An 18,323-nucleotide genomic window follows, 5' to 3' on the forward strand; every position below is an offset into this window, starting at 1 on the left:
TACAGCAACCTCAGCCCCAGGGCAACGCAGGCCAGACTCTCCCAAGGGGCGAGACCGCAGCAGCAGCAGCATCCCCTGCAGCCCTGGGGGACATGAACGCCACGTGTGGGTGGCAGCAGCCCTGAGCAGCCCCCACACCATGTGGGGTCCCTGCCCCTGGCTGCCTCTCCACCCTCAGGTGCTGCTGCCCTGGCACCCTCTGCCCTGCTCCAGCAGGCCCCAGCCCAGCACGGCCAGGAGCGAAAGGCACAGGAATCGTCCTCCTCCTGCCAGCAGCTGCTGAAACAAGACCTGGAGAGAAGCCAGAACCAGCAGTGTCGCCTCCAGCCCCCATCCCTACTAGGGGAGAAGCCCCTGGCTGGGGCTGGCTTCGGGTGCAGGGTTGGGAAGTAGGGGCATGGAGAAGTCCTTTTAAGTCATCCCAAAGCGGCAAGAAAACAGGCAACACGTCACCATCTTAACCAACCTTCTTATTTCTTTATTTGAAAGGCACAGCTTGTACGTCCTTGATACAGCATTTTCAGTTCCTCTTATTATAGGTCAAGTGATTAAACACAAAAAGCAAAACAAGATCTTTCTAAAGGACTATATACAAACACCAGATTATTATTTAATTTTATTTTTTTTGTTCCATTTTTTTTTTTTTAGAAGACACGCTAGCGCACGGAGATAAGAACAGAGAAAGCTGCTGTATCCTCTATGGGGGAGTGCAGGGAAGGGACCAAGGGAGCTCCCAGGCGCCCGCCTGCCCCTCGGCCAGTCCCGGACCCCAGCCCCCTGGCGGCCGGTGCTCTGCCGAGGGGAGCAGGCAGAGGGACCCCCCCCAGCCCGAGGCCAAGGAGCAGCGCGAGGAGAACACCCGGTGGCTGGACGCGGGGAACTGCGGCGGTGCTGCGGGACTGGTTAAAAACAGAGACATGCAGAACAGCAAGGACCGGCCGGTGCGAGCGCGGGGGCCAGAGACGCAAGGAGATGGGGAGCGCCTGGGGTGGGGCGGGGGGCGGTGGGGCAGGGGTCCCAGCAGGGGGTTGTGCAGAAACCGGTAGGAACGAGGGTCGTCGTTAAATACCGAGGGGGAGCAGCAGGCAGGGGCCGTGGCACCCCCGGAGAAGCCCAAGTCAGAGCCAGGCCGGGCACAGCGGGGGGGGGGCCACGCAGTGGCTGCCGTGGCGGTGCCGCGGGGGCTGCCCAGCGGTGGGGCGCCCCCCGGCCCCACCACCGCCCGCGGATGCTGCATCTGGCATTGACCCCCCAGCCCCGGCCCCTTCTCTCTAATCCGACTTCTCCCCGTCATCATCTTGGTGGGCGTCCCCGTCATGGCCGTTCTTGTCCTCCTTGGTCAGGTGCCCCTGGGAGCCCAGGGCCGAGAGCGAGAGGAGGCCGGAGCCGGCGCTGACAGCGGGGAGGGACGGGGGCTGCAGCCCCACGGGCAGCGGAGTCAGAGGCAGCGCCAGGGCTTGGAGCTGCGAGAGCTGGTGCGCTTGGAGCTGCTGCTGTAGGGAACGAGGGGCGGACAGGGGGAGGGGAGCAGGGAGTCGTCATTTCAAGGGGCCCCAGTGTCCCCCCCAGTCCTGCTGCCTCAGCAGAGCCTGTGCCAGAGGCTGGGCTCAACCCAGAGCACCGGGCGCCCAGCCCCAGGGGGGTGCACAGCCCAGCCTCCTCGGGCTGCAGCAGCCTCCTGAGAAGGCTCAGCACCAAGTCCCCAGCCCTAGGAGGCCCAGCTCAGCCACCGGCACTCCCCAAGGACGTGGTTAAACCCCTCCCAGCCTTGACCACGAGCAGATGGTGTTTTCACACCCAGGAGCTGCTGCAGATCCTGCCCCAAACCAAAGCCTCTCTTTACAACCTGTGGGATGCGGCAGGAGCTCACACCCCCCGCAAAGCCAAGCCACATCCCGATGAGCCTGGCTAAAGCCAGCCCACGCCAGCAGGGCCGTCCCAGCATGCGAAGCTGCCATCCCACGGGGCCTCAGCTCTGCCACGGAGGCCCAAGGTACCAAAACCAGCCCCCCTCCCCCCAAACCACGTACACATGTACCACGTACACGGATGATGGAGTTCAGTTCTGGTGCTGTCACCTGCTTGGCTCGTTCAATGGCTCCCAAGACTTGCTGCTGATGCTGGAGGGAGAACAGAGGAATTTGGGGTCATTTCAGACACAGAAGGGAAGGAGAACAGGGACCCAGCAGGGCTGGCACGCACACACACACACACACACGGAGGCTGCTCAACCCCACATGGTCCCCTACTACCAGGCCTGGCCCTTTCACTCCAGCAAGTGGCTTTTTCTTTCCATCTCGGCAGAAGGACGGGGCTGGGGAGGGGGAATGTGCTGCACTAAGATACAACAGGTTTAGTCATGGCTTAGTTATTAGCCAGCTCTCATCTGATCAGCCAGCCTCTCTGTCTTCCCCCGAAGCAGGTAGGGGACAGCAGCTCAGTCTATTCCCCAGCCCCAGAACTAATCCAGACCCAGAAACACAGCCCCTACCCCACAGCCCCCACCCCACAGCTCCTGACCAGAGCACGAGGAAGCGCTCAGCCTCGGGGTGGCCGGGGACAGCTGGCACCAAGGGTGCTGCAGCACCTCCCTCCCCTCAGCCCTCCCAATTCATTCCTCAGGGGGGTGGGAGGAGCCCATCAGCCACGACAGTTAGTGGGGCAGAGCAGCTCAGTCCAGAGGAGCTGCATGGAGGTGCTTTTTAGTGCCCTCCTCCCCAGTTCACTGCCCATTGCTTCCAGCACCCAGCTACAAGCGGCTGAGCTGGGAGTCATGGGAGCGGCGTGAACACAGAGCCCGACCTTGGCTGCACCAAGGGGACGGACGGACGGACAGCAGTGCCTGGGGGCCTGCTCGGACTCGGGGCCAAACCTCTTCAGAAGGGCTGATCCCACAGGGCAGGGGTGTGAGGAGCTGGGGTCTGTGTACGCTGGGCCCCGCTCCCTGGAACCAACACCCCCTTGCCAGGCAGTTACCTCCTGTGAGAGGTAGGGAAGGACCTGTGCGCAAATCCCGTTGAGCCTCTTGACGATTTCAGCCTGGAGGGTGGGAAAAACAGAGAGGAATGGCATCAGGGGACCCTGCGGCACCCACCCTGTGCACTGCCTCCCCCGAGTCAGAGAGCCCGGCAGTGTCCTGGTTTGCATGGGGACACCTCACCCCAAAGCCCCAGCCCCCCCAAACAGTTAAATAAATCCACGCTGCTGACTGCAAAGAACAAGTTTTCAATATTCTCTTCCCTCTCAGGGTCTCTGGTATTAAATTAATGAAGTCAGGAGCAACCAGAGAGAAAATTTATTACAGATCCAGGTGGGGGATGCACGGAGTTGTGCGCACCGTGCAGAGGCAGGCAGGCAGGAACGCCGCTGCAGCCTTGGCTCTGCCCCCCAGGCCAGCTGCTGGGCACCTCCAGCCGCCCCCTCCTCCCCCTGCCCCCCAGCTGAGCGGGTAACACCGAGCCTACGCTGAGATGACGGGGCTGGAGGCAGCTCCTGCGGTAACCTCAGCCAAGCAGGTGCCAGGGTTTGGGGGCATTAAAGCTTTTCTGCTGGAGACGAGTGAAGCTCTTGGCCCTTTGCAACTCGCTTTCCACCAGATTCAAAAGGAACGGGGAGCCAGAGGGTTTAGGCAAGCACTGACACGGGCTGGGAAACCTCGTGGGACGGCAGTGATGGTTCAAAGCCTCTCAGCAAGCTGCAGGTTTCCCTCCCAGCGCAGCCCGTCCCACGGGCTTAGCGAACAGGGCGATGGGATTGGAGGCTCTACGTGCGTTTGCAGGGAGCAGAACTGTGCTAAGAGGCTTTTAGCTGAGCCAGGGCATATACAGATGACTGTGACTGGAAGCTGAAGGAGGCTCATGTTGTTAACAGCACAGGTAATTAGCCACTGGGGATAATTAACAACTTAACCACCAGCGAGGGTAATGAACGAACTCATCCGGGCTGCAGCAGAGCCTCCTTCCATCACGAGGAGGCTCTCGGCAGCTCCAACATCGCACAAGGAACCACACCAAAGGGAACGCCGCCGGCTCGGAGGGCAGCAGCCTCCTGGGGCACCTGCAGGGCCGGGGGAGGGGGAGGCATCGCTCATTGAATTGAGGCTCCACATCCCCATGCAGCCTGGCTCAGGGCACCCATACCCACAGCATCCCCAGGCAGGCTCCCCACCTTCTGGAAGGCTTTGCAAAGGCAGCTTTTTGCCAGGTCAATTAATTTTCCTCCCAACAAGAAAACATGGTTTTAAGGTCAAGGGGGCAAAACGTGAATGTTCTCCCCCCACCCAGGAGCTGGCAATCCCAAAAGCAGCTTTGACATTTTCCAGGCTCATGGCATTTCCAGTTCTTGAAATACCACTGAAGTGATGGGGACAAAGCATGGCGGACAGCCCACCCTCCCCAGGAATTAAAGCACTTGGAAATGCCTTCCCCTACCTGTTTGTGCATTTCAATATTCAGCCCGTAGGACATCTCGTAATACTGCAGAGCAGGGCAGAAAAGAACAAAAAAGGTCAAATCTCTACCAGAGAAAGGGGCTCCGTGCATCGGTGCTGGGAGCCACCGCTGCTTTCCTATCAGTGTCTTTACAACAGCTGGGCAAGGATGGAAGGAGAGCCGAGGCAACCAAAGGCAGCTGCAGGCAGCAACCCTCCCCACGTCCAAGGCCAGGCACCCAAGCCCAGGGGGCTCTGCTCGCTGCTGCGGACAGGACCTGGGAATCGTCTGAGCCCCATCCAACACCCTCACAGACACCCTGCAGCACGGCGAGAGCCTCCAAACGTGCCAGCAGGCTCAGGGCTCCGCGGACGACAGAGGCAGTCTGGCTCTCCAAGCCGCACCTGGCCAGTGTCCTAACACCCACGTGGCTGCTTCAGCAGCAAATGGAAGAGATCACCACTGGGGTCCAGCTAGCAAGCAAGCAAGCAAGGCGTCCAGCTGCACACAGCTCCAGCTGTTTGGGAAAAGCTGCGTGGAAAGAAACACGCAAAACCACACACAACAATAAAAGCTTCCCCCAACCCCCACCAGTAACAGGTAGCTACAGAGCAATCTATTGGCAACAGAAGTTAATTCCTGGCCCCTAGAAGAAGCTGTTTTTAAGGCTGTTTGAGAGTTTAGGAGTCTCCTCCCTCAGCCCCTCTCCTCCTCCTGATTTTTCAAAAGGGAAAGAAAATCCCCATCTGCGCTCGTTTGATTCAAAGAGGGAAGATCACTGTCACTTTGGTACCAACTGCACGAGCCGGAGAAGCGCCTGGCTTGCCATCATGGCTATTTCTGTCTGCTCCCGCACCGCTGCCGGCTCTCAAGGCTTCTTTGCATTCTGGAGACTGAGCAGGAAGCATGAGTCCGACCCCCACGCTGCTAATTGTGGCTTATTCAAGAACTGGAGCAGCTGTAGCAGCTTTGCAGAGGCACAGAAACCCCTCTTTGCTTCCTGCATGCAGTGCAGGGAGCAAAGCAGCCCTGTGCCGGGGCAGGACCCTGTGAAGCCTCAAGCTCAGCACTGCCAGCAGCACCCCTCCTGTCTGCACCATGGGCGGCCGCCTCTACTAGTGCTGGTGACTGATGGCATTACAGGGAAAAACAAATAAATTTCATCTCCAGATGCGGCTGTGTGAGAGTCTCCATGCAGGCTGCGAGGCCCAGGAAGCAATCATTCATTGTTGAGAAGGGGGCAGCATTAAGAGCCAGGCTTCCCCACGCCTGTACGGACAGCAGGGACCAGCTCTCTGCAGCCCCATCCCAAGGGCGCCTGGCTCACTGCAGCCTCAGGGTGTGGACATGCAGACAGCGCAGGAGATCGGAGAGGCTGCCCACACCATTTCTGGTTTTAAATTTGTAACTCCTCTGAAGAGCTGCTGCATTAATTTCTATGTCTTATCTCTTCCTTCCAGGGCAGGTGCAGCAGCTGGCAAGCAGGCACCACCTCATCTTTATGGGCAGCATCACAGCCTCCTGTTAACTCCTTGATAGGAAGGGGACAGCACAGCCTTGCCCTGCCTCACCCTCCGGTGCTGCCAGGGGCTGCTCTCCACGCCGGGGGACAGTGGCGCTGCCCAGCAGCCAAACAGTCACCATGCCAGCAAGGACACGGCTCCTTCACAGAGGATTTCTCCTGAGAGTCAGCCGAGCCTGCCACCCCCGTGTAGCAACATTTCTGCCTTGTCCTGGCACTGCCCCGGGGGCTGCACACGCTGTGCGGGGCCACACGTGCAGACGCTCTGCCTGACAGCGCTGCCGGGCATGTGAGGAGGTGTGCAGGGCTGGGCTCCCACGTGGCAGCTGGCTGCAGACCCCCACCCTGTGACCTCCCGACACACAGACCCCGTCCTGCTCTTGCCAGGAGCCTCCTGCAGCCCCCTCCCTGCTGCAGGACCCCTATGTCCCCAGGCGCAGGCAGCAAGGTCACGCTGTTGGCAATGACCTGGCTTCCATGCTGCCCTCAAGCATCAGGTTGCCTTTACTGAGCAGCACTTAGGGCTCAGGTACCTCCCAAGCCACCCCAACCTCTTTCTGCTCCTGCTCTGCAGAGAGGAACCACTGCTTCTTCCCCAGGGGTGGATGATGAAGCTGCCCCAGCTCCTCCACGTGTGGGCTGCAGATGGAGGTGAAGTGCAGCCTCCTGGCTCAGGAACCCCCTCGCCCCATCACCAGGACGGTCCCGGTGCTCCCTGGCTGCCACGGGAATATTGGGCTGTTGGGTGCAGGCACCCTGCCACCACCAACTGGGCCCATCCCTTTTCTGTGTCCAACTCTGCTACTTCCCTGCACTTCAGCAGCCCACCACACGTAGAAAACACGAGGCACAAGGAGCCCTGCTTTCAGGAAAGCCAACGCCAGCCCAGTCTGTAGACCCACTGCTCTGAGGTTAAAGCCTCTGCCAACAAAACCCGGGCAGCAGCACCTGCTCCCTGCTGGCATCCCCACCCGTGCCACCCACGCGCTGCCAGGGCAGGCCCTTACCATGACGTAGTGACGCTGCATCTCCGATTTCTCGCTGGCTAGCTTGTCGCATTCCAACTTCAAGCTGAAAAGCCAGAAAACAGTCAGAAAACCACAAGCAGGAGGTGAGCAAGCTGCTCAGCACGGAGCAGTCGCATCCTGCAGCCCCACACAGCCCATCCCAGCCAGGCAGGCTCCGCAGGCACCACGACCCCAGGACCCGCGGCAGGTCTGGGCTCAGCCGTGTCTCATCCATACGGCAGCTGCTGCAGCAGAGCCCGCTCCCAGCTCCAATGCCAGCATCCGCCGCAATCCCACTCGGGAGAAGCGGCACAAGGCTGCCCCGCAGCCAGGCACTGACCGCACGGCTCTGCCTGGCGCAGGGAAGCAGCGGCCGCAGTCGTTTGGGTTTCCTCAGCTGATGCCAGCAGCAGGGGACACTGCCTAGCAGAGGCCTGCCTGCTACACGCCAGAGATGGCCTGACTTCGTTTCCTGAGCTGCATCAGGGCCTTTTCCAGGTGGCACAGGGAGGCCCAGGTGCAGCACAACCCTCCAGAAGAAAGGGTTTTCTCTCTCTCCCGGGTTCTTTGCACCCTTATGAGGAAACACCGCTGCTCCTCGCGCTTCACAAATCTCCAGCTCCCCTGCCAAGCAGCTGCAGCCAGCATGTGCAGTGGTTTTATGTTTCAAACGAGAAACAGCTTCACCTGCACAAAACCTGCCTCTCTGCAAGCAGGTCGAGTCCCACAGAGGGGGGAAGCATTCCCTGCAGCGAGCCTGCTCCTGGGCCCCCGCTGTCCACAGGCACTAGGGCACCGCGCTGCACCGCCAGCACTACCGGACCCGAAGCCTGTGTGTGTCTGAAGCACGCGCGGGAAGCGACGTCCCCCGGCAGCCAGCGTTTGGGCCAGCAGAAGCATTTCCACACGCACATGTGGAGAAGCGGAAGCATTTGGATTTAAGCGCTCCCTGCAGCATTCGCAGTCCAGGAATGGCAGCCAGCGAGAAGAACCGAGGAAAGCTCCCAGCGAGATGCGGGAGGCCTGGCAAGCTTCCACACAGCCCCGGCTGGGCTGCGCTCGGAGGAGAGGCCTGGCCGGGGCAGGAGGACCCCACGCTCTGCTCGGCCGGCTCCTGCCCGGGCACAAACGCCGTCCCGCAGGCAGCTCCTCCGGCCTCACAGCCCAAGCCACAGCCGGGTCCGTGTGGGTGCCCCGGTTGGCTCCACGCAGGGCAGCGCCGGGAGCTCTCTGGGCACCCCCGTGCCACACGTACCTGTGGTACTGGGCCTGCAGGAGCTGGAACTCGTCCTTGATGCGGTCGCAGGAGTCGGAGGTGGTGAACTTCAGCTGCTGCGGCAGGTGAGAGGAGCCCTTGAACGACACGAGACGGCGCTGGGCACACAGCGGGGCGGGGGGCGCGCGGCGCTGCCCCCAGCCGGCAGAGGCGCCCCGCAGCCGGGGGGGGGGGGGACCGAGACCGGCGGGGGACCGGGGGCGGCGGCGCCCGGGGGCAAGGGGCCGAGCCCAAGGTCACCCGCCCGAGGCTCGCCTCCCCCCCCCCCGCCCTCCCCGGCCCCCGAGACCCGCTCGGCCGCCCGGGCGAGAGGAAGAGAAGGAGGAGGAGGAGGTGGGGGGGGGGGGTGAAGGCGCCGGGGCCGCCCCGCCGGGGCACGGGGGCGGCTCTCGAGGCCCGGCCCGCGGCCCCCCGGTGCCCGGCCCCGCCCCGCCCCGCAGCGGCCCCGGGCCCGGCCCCGCGGGGGCTCCCGCGCCCGGCCGCGCCGTACCGAGTGCCGGCTTTGTGGAAACATCATGTCAGGCTGTGGCTCGGCCCCCGCGCCGAGCGGCCCAGCTCCCGCTCTCGGTGCCGGTCCCGGTGCCGGTCCCGCGCCCTCCGCCGCCGCCGCCGCCTTTGTCCGCGCCGGGCCCGGCCCCGCGGCCGCCCCCCCCCGGCCGCGCCGCTCGCCCCGCGCCGCTCCCGCCCCGCCGCCGGCGCCTATTGTCTAATGGCGGCTGCGGCTCCGCTCCGTCCTGCGGCTGCTCGGCACCACCTGCCGCCGCCGCCGCCGCCTCCCCGGCCCGGGCGGGCCCACGGCCGCCCCCGCCCCCGCCCGGCCCCGTCCCCGCCCCCGCCGCGCGCTGCCGCCGGCCGCGGGCCCCGGGCGGGCGCCGGACCCCGAGCCCCGAGCCCCGAGCCCCGAGCCCCGGGAGCGCCGTGGCCGGAGCGGGCGCCCCGAGCCCAACCCCTCCCAAACCCCCAACCCCGGCGGGGAGGCGGCGCGGGCCGGGCCGGGCCTTCCCCAGCGGCGGCTGCGGGCTCGAGGTCCCCGCCCCGCGTCCCGGCCGGGCCCTGCCCGCCCCCGGTGCCCGCGGTGTCGGACGGAGCCCCCCGCCCCCCCCCCCCCCGCCTCTCCGGACTGCAGGGCCCCGGGCCCGGTGCCCGCCACCGCCCAGGCCGCGGCCGCTGCTCGGAGCCGGGGCTGGGGAGGGGGGGGGGGGGGGGGGGGGGGGGGAGACCGGGCGGGGGCTCCCGGGGCAGACCCCGCACCCCGGGGTTTGCTCTGCGGGCGGCTTCGTGCCTCTCGCGGCCGTCCCGCTCGGCAGAGCCCCGGGCCGGGCGGTACCGATCGCCCCAGCAGCTACTGGGCTGCCCCCGTGCTGGGGGAAGGGGATGGGGAAGGGGAAGGGATAGGGGAAGGGGCCGGGGCCGCCACGCTGCCCACGAAGCCGGCTCCCCGGGCTCGCGCAGGTTCAGGCTGGCACCGTGAGATCCGAGCCCCGTCCGCCCCGTGGGGGCAATGCGGGGAACGCCGCCACGCTCGGCTCGTTTTCACATCTTCTCAAGCGGGAGAGCTGGGTTTGTGTACGCAGGGCTTTGAGTTTGCTTCGCTTCGTCCCTGCCTTGGCTTAGCACAAGGGAAGGCAAAGGCAGGGCAGCCCACTGCCCTGGGCAGGAAGGTGCCGTGTTTGTCCTGGCTTTTACCTTGTGGAATAATTCCTTCCACGGCCTCAGACAAGGCCCCAGGAAAGCTCTTTGTGCACGGGCAAACCTTGCCTACAGGAGAGTCACGGTGTGGAACCAGGACCATCAGAAGAGCTTTGTCTCTGCAACCTGCAAGCCGCCCATGTCCCTGCCGGCCGCTGGGACGTGCTGCCCGTGCTGGGCCAGGGGCCGTCACTGGGGTGGCTCAGTCCCGGTCTTGCCAGCCTGCTCCTCCCCACGCCAGCAGTTCGCTTTCCATACAAGCTGTGCCAGTCCCTGGGCATTTTCAGATAGATTAGTGGCCACCCACCTATAAAATAAACCCCAGGCCACTGAGCCTCTTCTGAGTTTCAGAGCCCCAAGGATCCCCTGGATAACAGACTGCCTCTACGTTTCTTTGCTGGAAATGACCATGCCCAGGGCAGAGCTGGTGGAAAGCAAGCAGGCGGTGCCTCTGCCAGCAGAGTTCTCTGCAGTCGCAGCATGCACCAGGACTGTCCTGGACCACCGCAGGCAGAGGCAGTGGTGCCAGCAAGCCGAGAAATCTGCTGCTGGCATCACTGCAGGGCATGGCGGAAAGGGAAATCAGGCTCTGCCTAGACAAAAAGTCCCAGTGCACGTGGGTGGGAGACAGGTTTGGATGTGGGGCAGGTGTGTGTGTAAAGAGGAGACCTCGTGGGAGCCCTTCAGACCCACACTCACTGTGTCGCCGGCCCAGCACTGCAGGGAAGGCTGCCCAGGAGACTCCCAACGGCCTGGACTGGAGCATGGGGTGAGGAGGTCAGGACCTGCAGCCGTTGTTATCCAGAGCCACCGCCTGCAACTGGCCCCAGACAAACCTCTTGTCTCCAAACAGTGAAAACTGCTCCAGTTGCAAACTTGGGTCCTAAACCTGCTGCCCGGGGAGCAGCCCCTGCAGCTCATGTCCCGGGGAACAAAATGCATTCCCACGCAGAGCAGGCCAGTAGGGAATGCAGCCACGGGCTTTATTCCTGGAGGGACTTTGTTGCCGCATGGCCTCTTGCAAAGCCACACGGACAAATGTGCCCAAGCTGAAGCAGGATCAGGTCCTTGGAACCCAGCCTGAGAATAACAGGCAAGAATGAGGAACACGGCTGGTGTGTGTGAGCATGCAGGGAGTCTTCATCAATTTCAGATGCTGCTCTGTGTCTATCTTTAAAAATCAGTACATTTTCTGATTAAAAATAAAACCCTACACGTCATGACTCCAGCAACGCAGGCTGGGCTGTTGTGCTATTTATTTTTAAAGAGAACAATATAGCAGCTGAGTTATTGTGACAGCTCCTGCATATTGTGCAGTAGCTTTTTCCCTTCGACATCTCCATATTAGTGAAAACTGTGACAGCTCCATGCCAAGGATTATTAATAGTGCAGGCAGGCTTTACGTCCCTGCAGAATAAGGTCTGGAAAACAGGGTGGACGGTCCTCCCCAGCAAGCCAGCATCTTGGCCCCCATTTTCCATGCAGAGAAAAGAAGGCACCCTGGTGAGGGCTCGGCACAAGGGCAGCGAGATGCAGTTTCCCATCGGTGTGTGCAGGACCCAGACCAGGCCACTGCTGTCCCCCAGCGAGGTGGAGGAATGAGAGAATGGTGCAGGTTCAGGGTGGTTCAGCCCTCAGAGGAGTGGCAGTTTGGGTACATGCTTCGGAGGGTTCCCTTGTCAGGCTCTAGCACAGCCTAGGTGACAGTCCCCACTCCCTTACAGGCATTACATGCCTCTTACACGGGTGATAATGTTGAGTGCGGAGGAATTGTGCAGAATGCAAATACTCTGCTTTAAATCACGTGCTGGAAGCCAGGGCTGGGGGCTGGCTCCCACGCTCCGCAGCGGCAGTGCTGGTGCAGCTGCAGCTCTGCGAGCACCCCAGGGACCTGCGCTGGGCACCACGTCCCGAGGGCAGCGCCCTGTGGTTGGAAGCCTCTTGCAGGGCTGCTGCCTCCCTCCTCATTTTGCTCCTGATTTGTTTGCATGGGGAAGGTGCTTCTGCTCCTAAAAAAAACCCTTGGAGCACGCACGTGGGGTGGGAGGCTCACATTTGGTGCTAGTTTGGAAGAACAGATTGTGTGCATTCCCTGAGCTGCCGGAGGCCTCAGCCACAACGCCAGCTGCCCCACGCAGCACGTGGGTAAGGAGAGACGGCCCGAAACATGTCAGGGTTGCTTCTCCCACGGGGCAGAGCGCTCGCCTGTGTTGGAGGTGCTGGAGGCTGAGCCTATGTGCTGTTCTGGCAGAGGGGCTGCTCTCTGCTCTTTTCTTCCCATCCAGGATATTGCAGGGGGTGGTCGTGGTGCAGGGATGCGATAAACCTCGAGGCGAAGTCTCCAGAGCCAGTGCCTTGCCTCATCAGTGCCTTGAGTGGGACAAGGAAGGACACTGGGGCCGAAGGTGCATCCCTCGCCCCTCCAGGCTGCAGGTCCCATGCAGGGGTGCCACCAAGCCAGCAGCGTTGCTCTCCTCTGCCTGCTTGCCCCTTCAGCACTCCACTAGGTGTTACAATTAATTTTAAATTGATTTTTTTTCCTGTTGTGATAAAGCAGCAAAGGTGCCATGGAAGAATCTGAAAGGACAGGTATTCCTAACGGGGGTGCTGCCAGAGTCACAAAGCATTTGTCCTTGATGCAAATAGGACTGGGCTGTTCCTGTGGTTTATGAACTTCTTTAAACAGCAGGGATAATTGTGGGAGCAGACTGAACCTGCGGAAGCAGAGGCAGAAGGACTCCTCCCAGGATGCCGGTGCTCCGCAGCAGCTCGCCAGCTCAGGCAGCGCATGCGATGCCATCAAACGCTGCGTGCCTGGGGCTGGGCACGGCGGGGCAGCCCAGCACCAGCTCCTGGGCAGCTCCAGCGGGAGCAGGTGAAGGGAAGGAGCATTTCAGCTTCCTCCCATCCCCGCAGAAGCATGCGTTGCCCTGCTCGGCCTTTCTGCCTGCCTGTAACAGCGCGCTGGTGCTCCCTTCCAAGCGGAAAATGAAATGTTCCTTTATTGGCTTTTATGTTGGCTACAAAATGTTCCTTTTTTTTTTTTTTTTTTTTTTTCCCTCTCCTTGCTTTCTTCCAGGAAACACTCTAATTTATGGTATAATCTTGGCAAATCCCAGTCCCGAGGAACACAAACTCGCTTGTGCCCAGTAAATGGCACTTTAATGGGCTATCTCCAGCTGGCCAACATACCTGCCTCCAAAAAAGGGGGGATTATAACCTTGCCCAAGCAGCGGGCTTGCAGGTATCAGCCAGGATGAGACGGGCCTGGGCACAGCAGTGAAGGATGGGGGATCTTGCTTTAAACACAGCCTGGTATGCAGGGGGGTCCCATGGTGCAGGCAAGGGGGATGCTTCAGGGCAGGGAGGGGGCCCTGAGCATGTGCAGGAGCTCTCAACCGAACCAATCTAACAAAGCTGCCAAAAATAAATCTCCTTAATGAAGAGCCTTTGTAAATTATTCAGATGTTATATCCCGCTCCAGCGCTGGTTCAAGGAGAGAGGCTGCAAAGAGACTTTCTTCTCTGAAGCTCTGGACACAAGGTGAAAGTCATGCTGTCACTGCAATGGAAATGCAAGATATAAGATCCTACTTTTATCCTGGGGAGGAAAAAAAAAAAAAAGTCTTTTTTTTTTTTTTTTTTTTTTAGCCCAGAATTAAAGAGGAAGAAATAAAAAAGGCCCAGCAGCAATTCAGGCCCTGAGACGAGGAAGGCTTTTTGATTTTCCCCTTCAGGGCCACTCCTGAGTCCCGACTCTTAATCTGGCCACATGCACAAGTGCTTTGCAGCGTCAGGGCTGAGAAATCTGGGCAATGCACGCTGCAGCGTGGGGCCAGACCCTGTGGGCCAGCTCACCCTTCCCTTCTCAGCTGCGCTTTGCTCGCCAAGGGCTCTGACTGCCACGGCTTGTGCAGGGAGTAAAAGCCTTGTGCAAAGTTTCCCTGTTGCCAGTGCTTTGAAGCTGCAGGGGTTAATTCTGTGTTTTTCTTCAGTCTAGGACTACACTGAGGCTTCTCTTTCTGCCCTTTCTTGCTACCAGCCGTCTGCTGGCCCAGTCAGCAGGGACTGCCCACGGGAGGGGGCTGCGCCTCCTGGGGCACCAGGGTTGGCACTGGGACAGGGAGGCTGGGATCCCAGGGGATCTCCTGGGATCTCCTGCCAGCCGTCCCCATGCAGCCCATGCTGCAACTGTGCTGGAACCGCTGGGGCCCCAGCTGCGTTACCTGTGCCCTGGGCCAGGCCCCAACCTGGCCACAGCAGGGCCTGCGCTGCCCAAAGGCTTCGCCCAAAGTCTCGCCAAACCAAGAAGGGAAAACGAGGAACTGCTGCATGGATGTGCGCATCCAGCCAGGGGTGGCTGGTGGGCAGGAGGGGCGCGCTCCGAGGAGGAGCCTTGCTTCATGCAGGATTTCTACAGTTGGTAAAACATTTCTGCCCTCTTTGATCTGTTTTTATTGGTGACTTGGAATAACTGGGCTCCATTCCTTGTGGTGGCTGCCTCCCTTCTGCTGTGGCCTTTGTTTTTGCTGCAGAATGATTAGGAGTAATTATCATCCTTTTTGCCAGACGAGGTGCAAGGAATGGTTCGCACTCTTCACAGGAGGCAGGAAAGGGATTTTGCAGCTGAGGCACAGCGAGGAAGCACACGGCAAGCATGCCTGGAGTTGCTGCTCCCAAGCCAGGGCTGGGACAACATCAAGGTCCAGCAAGGGGCTTAGCTCAAGCGGCGTCCCAGAGGCACGTAACAGAGTCAAACAGGAGGTTTGGGGCTGGAACACCGAGAGAAGGTTCAGGGGAATTCACCTCGGCCTGTGACCATGAGCAGGCTTCTGGGGCGCTGGAGCGGGTGACTGCTTTCCAGAAGCAGCACCCGAACCCCTTTGCACCCACAGTGGAGACGTCTGGAGGAGCCTGGTTCTGGCAGGGGTCGGCAGGGGCTGGGACTTCAGCTTCAGCCAGGGGCACAGAAGGGCCCTCACCCCCCTCTGCATCTGCTTCCCTCACTGGACAAAGGGAGCAATGAAATACAGATTTTAAGGGCAGAAGGGATCATCCGGGCTTTCCTCCTGCCTACCATCCCGCAGATAACCTCTTGCATGTACCCTACATCTCAGCCCTCCTGCCCCTGTGCAGGATCAGTGCTCACTGACTGCACAGAAGCTCCAACAAATGAATGTTTGCAGTGGTCTCTGAGATACGCACCGGGAAGACAGATTACTACATCCTTAAGTGTCTTCCTGTACTCAGCTAGTTCAGCAGCGCTGCATTCCAGGTAGGGAGAACATTTCTTCCTGACCTCAATTTATGACAAAACATTGAAGCATGAGGCTGGATTGATTGCACAAGGAGATTGTGTCTTAGTAACTCCAGTGAATGCTGCAGCAGCTGTGCTAATTCATCATTCCTTTATTTATGAAATCTATGTGCAGGTTGAGTGCAATTAAATGATGTGCTTTGGAATACTAGGAGATGAAAGGATCATGGTAAATGTAGGTTTGTTATCCTGATTTACCATGCTCTGAGCCCACCTACAACAGCCATGATAAACCAGATGCGAAACATAAGGTTTTAAAAACTGTAATCCAGCAATTGCTGTCACAAGCTGCATTTGTCAGCGTGTTTGATCTGGGCACCTTTCCCTCCCTTTCAGAGAACTCAAGTCTCCTTGTGACATCTTCCTGTGACAGGCAGCTCAAGAGCTTGCAAAAATAATTGGGGGGGGGGGGGGGGCGAAACATTTGGCACCTGCTTGGCGATAACGCTCGGCATGCCCAGGCTGTGGGAGGAGGCCTCGCGCACTTCGCAGGCATTTGTTAAGCTTCTGGCCTCCCGGGTGGTGCGGTCAGGCCTGGGCGCTGCAGCACCGGGAAGGAGCTGACGGGAGGGGATCGTGGCTAACGCGGGGCTGGTGCTGCCGCTGTGATTTTAGGTGCGTGAAGCGGGCGGCTGGCAGCGGAGAGGAAGCGCAAAGAGCAGTCGAGAAACCTCTGTGTGAGGGGCAGAGCTTGGGCTGGCAGCCACAGGCCCGACGTTTACAGCACCGGGGGCAGCGCCCGGCCGCTGCCGCTCCCCCCGGGCGGCGACGGAGCCGCGGCTGCTGCGGGGGGGGCGCCGGAAACCTGGGGAAGGAGGAGAGAAGACGGGGAGCGGCCCGGGGAGAGGCTCGGGAGCCCTTCCCGTGGAAACGGCAGCGGCCGAGCAGCGGAGCGGGGCGCACGGAGCCTCCTGCCCGGGGGCCCCCCCTCCCCGCCCCCCGAGCCCCGGCCGCCCCCCGGCCCACCCGGGCTGCCCGCGGCCTGGCGCGGCGCTGCTGCCCCCTGCCGGGCGCCGCGGGCCCGGCCCCGCCCGCCGCCGGCCTCGGGGGGGGGCCCCGGCCCCGGCCGCGGTCCCGGTCGCGGTCGCTCCGTGGCGGGTTCCCGGCCGGTGCCCGCCGCCAGTCCGGGAGCGGCTCCGCGGCCGCCTTCCCTCCGTGCTTCCCGTTCGGAGCTCGCTGCGCTCCGAGCCGTTCCTGCCAGCCCAGAGCCGCCGCCAGCTCCCGGCCCCCGCCCTCCCGGCTGCTCCCCGCAGAGCCGCCACCGCCCCGCGGCCTGGGAGGGGGCACCGGGCTCAGCTGTGGAGAGGCCGAGGAGCGGAGCCCCACGTGTGGAACACCTCGGGGATGCAGCTTCATCTGCCCGGCCAGAAAACATCGCCCCAGGGAGATCTGTCACCTCGCACCGCGTCTCTGCCTCTGATGAGAGCTGAAGGCTCATCTGAGAGAGGATTTTTAGCAACTAGTTGGTTGCTTTTTTTTTTTTTTTTTCCCACAGCTAAAGGAAACGAATATTCAACTTATAAAATAATAGCAAAGCAGAAGATGTAATCAGGGCACTGATTCAGTATGCACTGACAGGGGCATGTGCCTATCAGTCTGTGCCTGGCTGAGCTGGGGATCCTGTGCTCAGAGCACCTGGTTCCTGTGCTACGGAAGGAGCAGTTCTCATGGTCTGGTTGCAATCTGCTTCCTTAAGCCATGAAATTTTTCCTCGATTAAGTTGTTGATTGAGCAGCTGCAGCAAAATGCAGCTGGGATGTTCTTGCTCCCTTCCCCTCACTTCCAAGCACATGGAACTAAAAAGCACCTAAAAACGGGACCAGAAAGGAGAAAGAAAATAGGACTTTGAGACGTCTGCAATTTTTTACAGCAAGGTGTGCTCACATCCTGATAGGCCAAGTGACAGAATATCCTTTTTATTGGATATTACAAGGGCTGGGACTTTCCTCTCTATAAATGAATGGGGGGTTGTCACTGTGCTTAATGTTAACTGCTGCAAATACGGCTCATGAAGATAGCTGCTCTGAAGCGGATTGACATGTTCAGGATCATCTTCCCGGGAAACGCTGCTCATTAAGTCATTCATGTAGAACTTATGAAGCCACAAAAAGCATGAGGATCCTATGCCCTTGCTAGCCTGATAGAAAATAGAGGCGGGACTAAGCAGATTGGCAGGAGCTCCTCTGCTCAGACAAGCAGTTTCTAGTCAGAAGCCAATACTACTGGAGGGTGCGTGGCAGCAGGGGCCAGGAATTTCTTCAGGCCAGGCCTAGATACCTGGAAGCCTTTGACATTTGCTGACAAGAGCAGCTGTGGTGGGCTGCCAGGGAAGGGTGAGTGGAGAGAAAGGTAGTGAAAGGAACGCCCATTCACAGATACAGCAATGCAGGTGGGGCAGGGAAATGCAGACTGGGGGTTAGGGACTTGCACGGTAGAGCGGTGACCAAGCTGAGGGAAAATCCAGGTCTCCTGCTTTTTGGGTGAGTTCCTGAGCACTGAAACTTTTCCATTAAGGTGGAAAAGGAGGAAGTGGGCAGACTGTCATTGCTTGAGGACCAGCATTTCTGACATTCTTACATTGACCGTTTGAGCAGGATTCATCACAATGGACATCTGTCCGCAAGAACTAAGCAAGTGGTCCAGAGGATGGATGCAAATTTTCTTTTTCTTTTGGCAGGCTGTGAAAACTTCTTCGGTATCTTTTGGCTTTTAGATTTGACTGTGCTCAGGGGAAGGGAACCAAAACAATAGCCTCTAGCACGTAGCACCTCGCAGTTCAAAGCAGCCTAGAAATCCTCACTAGGTAACTTCAGCACCTCCTGGGACACACTGTGCATCTTGCACTCACAACCTGAGGACATGCAAAGCAGTTAAGTGACTTGCCTGAAGTCAGAGAGCAAAGTTGGAGAGGATATAGAAAATAAAGTCTTTCTGCCTCTGGAGCTCACTGTGACTTGGATTCTGGATGTCTAGAACATCTCTGTCTGTAGAATAACATTCATCTGCCAAAGCAGAATACCTTCACCTCCTTCGCGAGAGACCAGTAATGAGAGAGTAACATTCACTGAGTACTCTCTCATCTG

At 60.0% G+C, this 18,323-nt stretch overlaps 1 protein-coding gene across 2 annotated transcripts; it reads right to left on the minus strand.

Moving 5' to 3' along the window:
* Positions 1-457: 457 nt before the first annotated feature.
* Positions 458-8,942, minus strand: TLE5 (TLE family member 5, transcriptional modulator). 2 transcript variants are annotated; one of them, XM_084302847.1, is made up of 7 exons: positions 8,726-8,942; positions 8,215-8,312; positions 6,960-7,023; positions 4,431-4,475; positions 2,977-3,039; positions 2,046-2,120; positions 458-1,490 (listed from the first exon to the last, which is right to left on the minus strand). In XM_084302847.1, exons 1-7 carry the CDS (start codon positions 8,750-8,752, stop codon positions 1,272-1,274), a joined length of 591 nt encoding a protein of 196 aa, XP_084158973.1. In that variant the 5' UTR covers positions 8,753-8,942; the 3' UTR covers positions 458-1,271. The 2 variants fall into 2 exon arrangements, with proteins under 2 accessions (XP_084158973.1, XP_084158972.1); XM_084302846.1 differs by having other exon boundaries at positions 458-1,493; positions 8,726-8,936.
* Between the last annotated feature and the right edge of the window lie 9,381 nt (positions 8,943-18,323).

The sequence above is a fragment of the Netta rufina genome (assembly GCF_964035555.1).
Source record: "Netta rufina genome assembly, chromosome: 28".
Classification (NCBI taxonomy): domain Eukaryota; kingdom Metazoa; phylum Chordata; class Aves; order Anseriformes; family Anatidae; genus Netta; species Netta rufina.

Bases quoted from the DNA above. Each gene is read 5' to 3' on its own strand.
- TLE5 (XM_084302846.1), bottom strand. From the start codon at position 8,752: ATGATGTTTCCACAAAGCCGGCACTCG. The intron at 8,313-8,725 runs GTACGGCGCGGC...GTGTCGTTCAAG, and splicing joins TTCCACAAAGCCGGCACTCG to GGCTCCTCTCACCTGCCGCA. The intron at 1,494-2,045 runs GTACGTGGTACA...CGTTCCCTACAG, and splicing joins AACTGAACTCCATCATCCGT to CAGCAGCTCCAAGCGCACCA.